Genomic DNA, 13012 nt, shown 5'->3' on the forward strand with positions numbered 1-13012 from the left:
TTGATGGGAATGCAAGCTGGTCAGCCACTCTGGAAAACAGTATGAAGGTTCCTCAAAAAGTTGAAAATAGAGCTGACCTATGACCCACCAATAGCACTGCTGGGTGTTTACCCCAAAAATACAAATGTAGTGATACAAAGAGGCACATGCACCTGTATGTTTATAGCAGCAATGTCCGCAATAGCCAAACTATGGAGTTTCATTTCTAGGAAATCAGCATGAAAAGTGGGTCCACAGACCCACTCCCCAGTGAAACAAGAAAAGCTGTGAAAATTAAAAAACAAAACAACAACAAAAAAATCACATATCATCTTCAGGAATTGTCCTAAGGGAGCACAGGAAACAAGAAACATTTATTTAAGAAAATCTACTACAACTTGGTAAACGACAGACTTGCTGTTTTTAACATGCTAGACTAGTTTCTCATTCTAGGAATTATTCTAGTTTACTCCTCTTCCTTCAGTGTCCTCCCACCCCCCAGTATTCTCAGTTCTGTTGGCAATCTCTTGGATCTGTCCATTTGTCTTCATATACACTTCCACAACCCTTATCCAATTCTTATTTCTTATAAAAAGTAGCATCCAGTCTTCTTTTTCCCATTCTTTTCCTTTTCAACTCCCCACCCTTCAACACCCTGTTTTCCATACTATAGCCAAAATGATCTTTAAAACACATGTATCATATTCCTCTAGTGATCACCAATCAATGGCTTTCCAATGAAGCTATTTACTATCATTCTTTTGCCTCCAAATATACGGACTTCTTTTTGCTCCTCAAATACATGGAGATCTTTCTCACCTCAGTTCATTGAATTTGCTATTTGCTGACTGTGGGTATTATTCTTTTCTTATTTAGCTTTTCAAAAAATTAGCTCTACTCTTTCTTCAGATCTCAGCTCAAAGGTCATCTCCTCAGAGAGATTTCCCTTTAACTACATTTAGTGTCATCCTCTGCACTTACACTCAGATGTTACTATGGTACCTAGCTTCTTTTCTTCACAGAATTTATTACAAAATTGAAATATGACTTGTTGCCAAGCCCATCAGAGGAGATTAAAAGCATGATGAAGTAAGTACTATGTTGTAAAGATATATCTACGCATTCTATGGATGTCTCTTAAATTACCATTATGCTGATTATGACCCATTCATGATTAAGCATATTATTTGTTTTCTAGAAATGGCCAGTTACAAATCCAGGGCAGAGTATATGGCTTTCAGTCTTTGCAGGAAAAAGAGACCTTTGAAACAAATACCTTGTGCAAATGTTTGATCTGGATACCTGCCACCAAAGTAGTAGGTTCGGGCTCAAAATACTTGTTTGGAGTTTCCCCACAGTTTTTCATCTCTTCTTTTTTCCTTCTAATTTCTGGTTCACCAAACCAGTAGGAGTGCTACAAAGAAAGCCAAAATGTAATTACTAGGATGAGCTTTCAGAAATGAAGCATTTCATCTGAACAGATCTATAATGAATAAAATGACTGATTTAGTAATCAAAATGTGCCTACAAAGAAAAGTTCAGGACCAGAAATCATCACTGGTACCAAGCATTTAAACAAGAGTTAACAAAAATTGTTCTCTAAGCCTTTCAAAAATGTAAGAGAAAGGAACACTTTCTAACTCATTCTATGAGCTCAGTATTACTTGAAAAGCAAACTCCAAAGTCAGACAAAGACATCACAAGGAACATAAACTACAGACCAATATCCCTTACTAATATAGATTTTAAAATCTTCAAAAAATACTTGTAAACTAAATCTAATAGCATATCAAAAGGAATATTCATCATGGCAAAGTGGGATTTATCCTAGGAATTCAGAGTGGTTTAACATACAAAAACCAATCAATGAAATATATCACACTAAAGAACAAATGGAACATGATCATTTCAACTGATACAAAGAAAGCCTCTGACAAAGTGTTTCATGATAAAAAAAACACTTGGAAAACTAGGAACAGTTTCTTGAAATTCATCAGGGAACTTATGAAAAAACCCACAGCTAAGTCTTCAATAGTGAAAGACTTAAGCTTTTCCTCTAAAATCAGGAATAAGACAAGGATACCTGCTTTCATCCTTGCTATTCACAGAAATAAAAGATATCCAAACTGGAAAGAAAGAAGTAAAACTATCTATATTTAAAGATAATGTGATTCTACATACTGATGTGCCCAAAGAATCCTCTCCTATATATACTATTAGAGCTAATAAACAAATTCAGCAAAGATGCAGGATACAAGATCAACATGTATACATCAGTTGTGAACTATGAACAATATGAAAAGAAAATCCTATTCTAACAATTCTATTTATAATAGCATCCAAAAGAGTAAAATACTTAGGAAAAAAGTTAGCCAGAGAGGTGAACGACTCATATAACTGAAACTATAACACCTCAATGAAAGAATTTAAAGACAATATAAATAGAAAGCTGAAAAAGAAGAAGAAAGTTCATGGACTGAAAGGCAATATTTTTCTGGTGGTAAGGTGGGGATGATTCCGAGATCATCACTGTGTGCTTTGCACTGATTCCCAGAGTTCCCTGCATCACAGGGCACCAGGGGCCCACAGTGCTGACATGTTCTTTCCTGGCTGCTTTCCTTTCCTGTCTCATTTCCCCTCTTTTTGATCCTTCCAAATAAATTTCAAACCCTGTGAGAGACAGCATTTTTAATACATCACTACTACTTAAAGCAATCAACAGATTCACTGTAATTCCTATAAATATTCTAATGGTTACTTTTACAGATATAGAGAAGCTGATCTCAAGTTCTTATGGACTCCAGGACCTCCTAATACCCAAAATAATCTTGAAAAAGAAGAGAAAAAGCTGGATGACATTTTCAGATTTTAAAACTTACTATAAAACTATAGTAATCAAACAGTGTGGTATTGACATAAGAATAGATGTATAGGCCAATGCAATAAACTTAAGTATGCAAGAATGAAACCATACATTTATGGTCAACTGATTTTCAACAAGGGTGCTAAGACCATTCAATGGGGAAAAAACAGTCTTTCCAAAGAATGGTATTGGGACAAAAGGATATCCATAGCCAAAACAATGAAGCTGAATCCCTATCTCATGCTATATGAAAATCAACTCAAAATTGATCAGTGATCTAAATTTAACAGATAAAACCATAAAATTCTTTTTTTTAAACCATCAAATTCTTAGAAGAAAACACAGGGGTAAATTTTGACGACTTTGGATTAGATATGACACAAAATTCACAACCAACAAAGATTTTTTAATTGGTTTTAATTGAAGTTAAAAATTATTGTGCATGAAAGAGTACTACAAAGAGAATGAAAAGATAACCCAGAGAATGGAATAAAATATTTGTAAATCATGTATCTGATAAGGCTGTACTGTCCAGAATATGTATTTTTTAAAAAGTCACAGAGTTTGAATAGACATTTCTGTAAGTAACATATCCAATGACCAAGAAGCAAGCCCATGAAAATATCTCAACATGATTAATCATTAGGGAAATGCATATCAAAACCATAAGACCACTGTATACCCACAAGGGTGGCCATAATAAAGAAAAAAGAATAAAAAAGTGTTTTGAGGCTGTGGAGAAATTGGAACCCTGGTACATTGCTTGTGGGAATGTACAAATGGTGCAGTCAATGCAGAAAACAGTTTAGTGATTACTGAAAACATGAAACAGAATTATCCTAAGTACTAGCAATTCTACTCCAGGGTATATTCCCAAAAGAACTGAAACAGGTACACAAGCAAATATTTATAGATAAATATTCCTAGCAGCACTATTCAAACAGCCAAAAGATGTCCTACATTTCTAACTATAGGTTGATAAAGGAATTGTCCTATATACTTACAATGGAATGTTATTCAGTAATCAAAAAGAATGAAGTGCTGATACATATTCATGGATAAACTTCAAAAACCTTATGTTAAGTGAAAGAAGCTGAATAGTCACATATTACATGATTTTATTTATACAAGACATCCAAAATAGTAAGTCCATAGAAAAAGAAAGCTGATTGATTAGTGGTTGCTAGGGGCTTTGGGATAGGGAAAAATGGGATGTGACTTCTTAATGGGTATAAGACTTTATTTTGGGGGGTGATAAATATTTTAGAACTAGATATGTGCAAGTACATTGTAAAGGTACTAACTTCCACTGTTTTATTCCACTTCAAAATGGTTAATTTTAACATACGAATTTCATTGGAATTAAAAATTTTAATGTGAAAAAAGAAATGAAGTACTCTAAGAACTTGAAAAAACACTGGCTTGGTCTACTCTGTGGCTATTGCATACTTCAAGGGATTGAACTTTACAGCAAAATTGTGTATGATTTATATCTCTAGGATTTAGAAGTAAAAATTGTTTTGAAATGTTAGTGTTCAGGAAAAAGAGACAAAACGGAATTATTCAACAATGAAGTCACAGCCAATGCATTTTATCACACTCAGAATACTTTCTTTGTACTGTATATTATTCAGGAATACTGTGGAGGGCAAGATGCAGAAACTCTTCCACTCTAAGTAAACTGGTCTACTCCTTGAAAGTAAACAGGTGGTAAGGACAGAGATATGGGAAATACTCAATCCTCTACTTACTAGGATCTAAGAAATCATTGCATGTTGTTTAGCTGGGAAAATCTTCTGCAGACTTTCAGGTTTCTTTATCCTTCAATCTAATTTACTATGTACCATGTAGTTGAAGAAGAGTTCTATTACTCACAATTTTTAAATGTATGGGGTTTCAGTGTCTTATCCACAGATATGCATTTGCATATGTGGAAGGCTTTAAGAGATCAAGAAATAGTTAGCATTTTCATATGGCTGGCATGCACAGGAAAATTATTCTGCATCTGACCTTTAGATTTGCCTATAAATATTAAAAGAAATAGGCTCAAAAGGACTATGACTTTTTATAATAACAACAGCATTAGTACTCACCATAAGAAAAAAGTACCATGGTTGGGGCACGCCATACTGCCCTGGAAAGACAGTTTCTATATACCAGGTCACAAGGCCATACAAGAAAGCATCAAGTAAAAGCATTAACAAAATATAGCCAAACATGAGATTATCCTCAAGGTTGACTGGTGTCCAAATATTATTCCATCTAATACCAATTTCTGAAATAAAAAGGAGATACCATGGATGACAGCTTGGCAAAACAGCAAAGAAAAAAGCTGATACTCTAAATCCTGTCACTGTGAATTATCTATATGTTAATACCCTTATTATTTAAGTCTTCTAAGAAAATGATAATGTGTAATAATATTGGGTTCTTCTGACTTCGATTTAGAATCTACAAAAATAAATAGGAATGACTGAGACAAGGTCAATGAATGAAACAATAATAACAAAAATGGCAAGAAAAAAGTCTATTAGATCCCATTTTTCTATCCCTTCATACTAAATTCACATTTAAACTACCATCAGGGTACACAAATCTGGAAAAATATTCAACAGCACTAGAGATGGGTGCTGACTACAAAGCAGAAGAAAAAGAGGTTTTGCTTAAATATAGTTCTGGGGCACCTGGGTAGCTCAGTTGGTTAAGTGTCCAAATCTTGATTTTGGCTCAGGTCATGATGTCAGGGTCGTTAAGATCCAGCCCTGCACTGGGCTCCATGCTGGGTGTGGAGCTTGACTGATTCTTTCTCTCCCTCTCCCTCTGCTCTTCCTCCCCCATTCACACACATGGCACATGCAACTCTCTCTAAATCAATCAATAAATAAAGTTCAGATAGAAGAGAAAAAGAAAGTCATTAAAAAAGTTATCCATTGTTCTATTTCTTCTATTTTTGGAGAAAGTGTAGCATAACTGAAAAAGCATGGGGGCTTGCAGTGAGCTCCTAATTAAAAGACATTTCATGAATATGGTCAGTGAAATTTGTCCTTTCTTCAGCTTCAGTCTCCCTTTCCTATAGATCAATACCATCAGAATATTCATTAGCACTGTGTATTTGAAAAAGCTATAAAAAAAGTAATAGTTTAAGAAAAAGTATTTAGTAGAGTTAAAAATTATCAAAATGAAAGCCATTTTGAGAGACAGTGAACAGCAAATTAGAAACAACAACAACAAAGGTAGAATGCAATTTTAGGAAGTCTGCTATACCTTGAGAAATCCTCCCAGCCAGAACACAACAGGAGTTCGTGAAAGAGAAAATATAGAAAACAATAATTAAATAAAATAAACTAACCCAATAAAAAATAATTAGAAAACCAAAAAGTGGGTGACTGGGTGGCTCAGTTGGTTAAGCGCCTGCCTTCGGCTCAGGTCATAATCCTGGAGTCCTGTTTCGAGTCCTACATCAGGCTCCCAGCTCTGTGGGGAGTCTGCTTCTCCCTCTGACCTTCTCCCCTCTCATGCTCTCACTCTCTTTCTCTCTCTCTCTCAAATAAATAAGTAAAAATCTTTAAAAAAAACTAATTAGAAAACCAAAAAGTATACATCCTGTTGCAGACTAAGCCAATGAAAATCCCACATCTAGATAAATACCAGTGAAATTTTAATGTTTCAGGTATAAAGAAAGAAAAATGCAAGTATCCATACAGAAATCATATGTATATTCTTCTGACTGGCTGTTCATCGGGAGTAGGATTTTGTTCACAGGTGAAAAATTTAAGTCCTTAATCATCTTCATTAGTGAATAAATGTAATGAAATTCCCACTAAATCCCGGTAAGAGTTTTCATAGATTTTGATAGTGATCCTCAAAGTGACATGAATAAAGAACAAGGTCTGGGGATAAGAGTAACATATTAAGACTTGTTATAAAGCTATGAGAAAATCATTGTAGTACTGACACAAAAGTAGAATAAAAGAGATCAAAAGAATGGAAAAAATCACTAGAAAGATACATGCATATGTGGAAACTTGACATAAAACAAAGGTGGAATTTGAAACCAGTAGAGATCAACAAATTATCCAATAAATGATAGTAATAGCTTGATTTTCACATGGAAAATAAATAAAATTAGGTTCTTAGCTCAAATTGGCAGAAGTATCTACTCTGTGCTTACTGAGTTATCACAACAGCAATAGCAATCAAAGCTATTGTATGAATATCTTATAAGACAGTATTTTTATATTGAAAAAATTATTTACATTAGTATGCATACTGTTTGAGCAAATATGTGTATTGTTATGCTAATAGCAAAAATTGGAAACCACTTAAATATACATTGCTAGAGAACTAATCAATTATAGTACCTTGTCACAATGGATGGAATATTAAACGACTGTGTAAAAAGTTAGTATTTCTCTATGTGAGAAGAGGTCTAACAGATTATTAAGTTAAATAAATCAAGTAGTAGAATAGGTTTAAAACTACTTTATTTGAGAGTATAACTGGAGGCCTATTGTGGAGTAATGGGGAACTTCTAATTTTTCACAACTCTGATTTTTTTTTTTAGTTCACGTAACTGTTTTTACAATAAATAAACAAATCTAGGGATAAATAATTTGTATAAGATTTTCTTACTTCCGTACCCACTGTCCCACCTATGTTGCCTCAATTCCACCTTTCAAGGAATCAAACAGCAAAGGCAAAATTTGCAGGGCAAACACCTACGTCTTACTTCCAACTTGAGCAGACGACTAATCCCCAGTGCCAATGCAACATTTGAGCTGAGACAGGCAGCCACCTTCTTGGTAAGGGTCATCTGTCCGTAGAATTGAATAACGGTATTAAATGGAAAGAAACTGGCAAAATATAAGAGACTTCCAGCAGAAGCAACCAAATGGACTGAAAATAAGGAAATTATAAGGTCACTCTAAAGCAATATGCAAAATAATGACTTTTCTACTACATTATAGGGAAAAGAATGTAAGCTCTATGAGGGAAGAGTATTTGTCTTTCTTTTTCATCCTTGTATCACCGTCAGGCTCACAGTAAGTGCTCCCTAAATATGTGTTAAATAAATGAATTAATAGTTTCTGTACAGGATGTTTATAGTCATTTAAACGAAGATTTATTCATGAGCACGGGGCTTGAGAAATTATAAATGCACACCATCAGTATTAATAATTATTAATAACTGCTAGAGTTTCCAGAGTCTTAAGTGCTGGGTAGAATAAAAAGCTCTGTATGAAGTTTTAAACAAATGCTTCCAATCTCAACCCGATGCCCCAAATAAAGAATAGCTGAATAGGGGCACCTGGGTGGCTCAGTGGGTTAAAGCCTCTGCGTTCGGCTTGGGTCATGATCCCAGGGTCCTGGGATCGAGCCCCGCATCGGGCTCTCTGCTCAGCAGGGGGCCTGCTTCCTCCTCTCTCTCTGCCTGCCTCTCTGCCTACTTGTGATCTCTGTCTGTCAAATAAATAAATAAAATCTTAAAAAAAAAAGAATAGCTGAATAAATTGCTAAATACTGAGAGTTGGATGTGGCTAGGTCCATAAGCATTGGATCCTATAGGCTCGAAAAAGAATTCCTGTTAAGATTATCATTGAGATGGGGGCGCCTGGGTGGCTCAGTGGGTTAAAGCCTCTGCCTTTGGCTCGGGTAGTGGTCCTGGCGTCCTGGGATCAAGCCCCGCATTGGGCTCTCTGTTCAGCAGGGAGCCTGCTTCCTCCTCTCTCTCTGTCTACCTCTCTGCCTGCTTGTGATCTCTCTCTGTCAAATAAATAAATAAAATATTTTAAAAAAAAGATTATCATTGAGATGACATAAAATCAACATTAAAGAAGAAAGTAAAAACACCCAAATCGTGGTCAACTAATCTTCGACAAAGCAGGAAAAATATCCAATGGAAAAAAGACACTCCCTTCAACAAATGGTGTTGGGCAAACTGGACAGCCACATGAAGAAGAATGAAACTGGACCACTTTCTCAAATCATATACAAAAATAAATTCAGAATGGATCAAAGACCTCAATGTGAGACAGGAAACCATTGAAATCCTAGAGGAGAACACAGGCAGCAACCTCTTTGACTTAGGCCATATCAACTTCTTGCTAACACATCGCTGGAGACAAGGGAAACAAAAGCAAAAATGAACTCTTAGGACTTCTGCATGTTGAAGAAACAAAACTAAAAGGCAACCTATGGAATGGGAAAAGATATTTGCAAACAACATATCTGATAAAGAGTTAGTATCTAAAATCTTTAAAGAACTTATCAAATTCAACACCTGAAAAACAAATAATCCAGTTAAGAAATGGGCAGAAGACACAAATAGACATTTTTCCAAAGAAGACATCCAGATGGCTTACAGATACATGAAAAGATGCTCAGCATCATTCAGGATCAGGGAAATACAAATCAAAACCATGATGAGAAACCACCTCAGACCTATCAGAATGGCTAAAATTAACGACACAAGAACCAACAGATGTTGGCAAGGATATAGAGAAAGAGGAACACTCTTACACTGTTGGTGGGAATGAAAATTGGTGCAGCCACTCCAGACAACAGTATGTAGGTTCTTCAAAAAGTTAAAAATAGAACTATCCTACAACCCAGCAACTGTACTACTCGGTATTTACCCAAAGGATATAAAAATTATAGATTCAGAGGGGTACATGAACCCCAATGTTCATAGCAGCATTATCAATGATAGCCAAACTATGCAAAGAGCCCAAAGGTCTACTTACTGATAAAGAAGATGTAGTACCACACACACACACACACACACACACACACACACACACACTCTCTCCCCACAGTGGAATATTACTCAGCCATCAAAAAGAATGAAATCCTGCCCTATGCCATGATGTGGATGGAACTACTAAGTGAAATGTCAGAGGAAGACAAATACCATATGACTTCACTCATATGTGGAATTAAGAAACAAAACAGATGAACACAGGAGAAGGGGGAAAGAAAAAGAGATAGGCAAACCGTAAGAGACTCTTAATTATAGAGAACACACTGAGGGTTGATGGAGGGAGGTGGGTTGTGGATGGGCTAAATGGATGATGTGTATTAAGGGGGGCACATGCTGTGATGAGCAAGGGCTGTTATATGTAAGTGATGAATTGCCAAATTCTACTTCTGAAACCAGTATTACACTATATGTTAACTAACTAGAATTTAAATAAAAACTTGAAACAAAAAAATAAAGTTAACAAGGCAAACACAAAAAACACTCAAATTACAATGATATCAACTGTCTCTTTCTTCCTTTAAATCACCTTATTGAAGTATAACTGACATATAAAGAGCTGTACATACTTAATGTAAACAACTTGATGAGTCTGGAGGTTAGGTATATACCTGTGAATACTTGTGAATACATCATAATCTATGCTATAAACATATCTATCACCTCCCAAAGTTTCCTTCTGCCCTGTTTACTTATTATCTTTTTGGTGATATGAATACTTAACATAAAATGTACCTCTTAGCAAGTTTTTTAAGTGTACAGTACAGTATTGTTACTTATAGGCACTATGTTTTTTAGTAGATCTCTAAGATACTTCTTCACCTTGCATAATGAAACTCTGTACCCTTTCACTAATAACTCCCTGCTTCCATTTCCCCCAACTCCCAGGCAACCACCATTCTATACTGTGTATAAAGTATGACTACTTTAGATTTTTTTTTAAGATTTTATTTATTGACAGAGAGAGAGAGAGATCACAAGTAAGCAGAGCAGCAGGCAGAGTTGGGGGCGGGGGAAGCAGGCTCCCTACTGAGCAGAGAGCCCGATGTGGGGCTTGATCCCAGGACCCTGAGATCATGACATGAGCCGAAGGCAGAGGCTTAACCCACTGAGCCACCCAGGCACCCCTACTTTACATTTCTTATATAAGTGGCATCATGTCTTATTTTCTGTGTCTTGCTTGTTCACAACCTAATGTCTTCTAGGGTCAGTATTTTTACAAATGGGAGAATTTCCTTTGTTTGTAAGGTAGAAAAATATCTCTTTGAATGTATATACCACATTTTTTTTAGCCATTCACCCACTGAAGGACAATTTAGGTTGCTTTTGTGGTTTGGCTATTATGAATAATGAATACGACAATGCAGATATTTCACTTATTTATTTATACATTTTTATTTATCTATTAATTATTTAATTTTTTTTCCATCATGATATATCCCAATCCCCTATTTTCCCCATCCCCCATTCATGTCCTCTATGGTAACCATCAGTCTGTTCTCCACAATTAAGAGTCTGTTTCTTAGTTTATTTCTCTCTTTTTCTCCCTTTGGTCATTTGTTTTGTTTCTTAAATTCACACGAGTGAAATCGTACAGCATATGTCTTTCTCTGACTCACTTATTTTGCTCAGCATTATACTTTCTAGCTCCATCCATGTTATTGCAAATGGCAAGACTTCATTTTTTAGGCTGAATAATATTCTATTATATATATACACCACATCTTCTTTATTCATTCATCAATTGATGGATACCTGGGCTGCTTCCACACCTTGGCTATTGTAAATAATGTTGTTATAAACATAGGGGTGCATGTATCCCTTTTTATTAATGTTTTTGTATTTTAGGATAGATACCTAGTAGTGTGATTACTGAATCATAGTTTTTTTAAAATTTTTTTAAAAGATTTTATTTATTTATTTGACAGACAGAGATCACAAGTAGGCAGAGAGGCAGGCAGAGAGAGAGGGGGGGAAGCAGACTCCCTGCTGAGCAGAGAGCCCAATGCGGGGCTCAATCCCAGGACCCTGAGGTCCTGGAACCTGAGCCGAACGCAGAGGCTTTAACCCACTGAGCCACCCAGGTGCCCAATCATAGAGTAGTTTTATTTTTAAATTTGAAGGGATGGATGAAATAGGTGAAGGGAATTAAAGGCACACGTATCGTAATTTGCACTGAGTAATGTACATAATTATTGAATCACTGTATTGTATACCTGAAACTAATATAACACTATACATTAATTACAGTGGAATTTAGCAAACAAATACCCCAAAAATCTGTTATAGAATGAGTCTTACACTTACCTTTATTGAAGAACGTGCTAACCATAAAGGCAAAGAATATTGAAGCAATGGCGTAACACAAAAGAAAGACAAAGATGAAACTACTGTCACTGAAGCGAAAGATTGGCTCACTGAAAATCTACAAAAAAACAATTATGACATCAGGCAAGGTATACCATAAATTACTGTCACATAAACATAAGAAAAGAGGGAGAAAATGATAGTGCTAATGTGGTAGATTACTGCTCAGTGACTGAAACTCGATGAAAGTTTACTAAGAAACTTATTTCTTACAGAAGGGTTTATGTTTTTCTCAGAGATATAGCAGCCTCTAAGTTTCCACAGCAGAAATAAAATCTGTATTTCATCCTCCCGGCACCTGAGACCAACCAGTTCACCGTATAATTACCTTTTGCCTCTCAAAGTGTAGTTGGGGCAGGCTATAATCAGTAAAAACGAAGATGTCTAACACATGTAGCTATTGAGCACTTGAAAGGTAGCTAGTGTGACTGAGGAACTAAATTTTTATTTTCATTTAATTTTAGTTATCTTGATTTAAATTAAAAAATGAAGGCAGTGTCTAATACAGATCAAGTGTTTCTTTTTTTTTTTAAAGAAGACTTTTATTTTTTTAAGGATTTTATTTATTTATTTGATGGAGAGAGCACAAGTAGCAGAGCAGCAGGTAAAGAGAGAGGGAAAAGTAGGCTCTCCACGGAGCAGGGAGCCCAATGTAGGGCTCAATCCCAGGACCCAGGGATAGTGACCTGAGCCGATGGCAGATGTTCAACAGACTGAGCCACCCAGGCACCCCCGGATCAAGTATTTCTGATGAAAATATAGCATATGAATTCAGATGTTCTGTAAATATAAAACACATCCTGAAGTAGGAAGACAGTACAAAAAAATGCAGGGGTGCCTGGGTGGCTCAGTTGGTTAAGAATCTGCCTTCAGCTCAGGTCATGATCCTGGGGTCCTGGGATACAGCCCTGTGTCAGGCTCCCTGCTCAGTGGGGAGTCTGCTTCTCCACGTGCCACCCCCCACCCCATGCCATGCTCATGCTCTCTCTCTCTCTCAAATAAATAAATCTCTTGCTCTTTCAAATAAATAAATAATATAAATAAGT

The 13012-nt window shown here is 35.9% G+C and overlaps 1 protein-coding gene across 1 annotated transcript in view; it reads right to left on the reverse strand.

Moving 5' to 3' along the window:
• LOC308359753 (phospholipid-transporting ATPase ABCA3-like) overlaps positions 1-13012 on the reverse strand; it is a gene marked incomplete at both ends in the record, with an annotated part of 158763 nt that overhangs the window by 122093 nt on the left and 23658 nt on the right. The window contains 4 exons of the mRNA XM_080831045.1: positions 1256-1393; positions 4936-5117; positions 7565-7738; positions 11907-12024. Of these exons, the coding sequence (XP_080687171.1) occupies positions 1256-1393; positions 4936-5117; positions 7565-7738; positions 11907-12024 (612 nt within the window). The remainder of the gene's footprint in view (positions 1-1255; positions 1394-4935; positions 5118-7564; positions 7739-11906; positions 12025-13012) is intronic.

Source organism: Martes martes, assembly GCF_963455335.1.
Source record: "Martes martes genome assembly, chromosome: 18".
NCBI classification, from domain to species: domain Eukaryota; kingdom Metazoa; phylum Chordata; class Mammalia; order Carnivora; family Mustelidae; genus Martes; species Martes martes.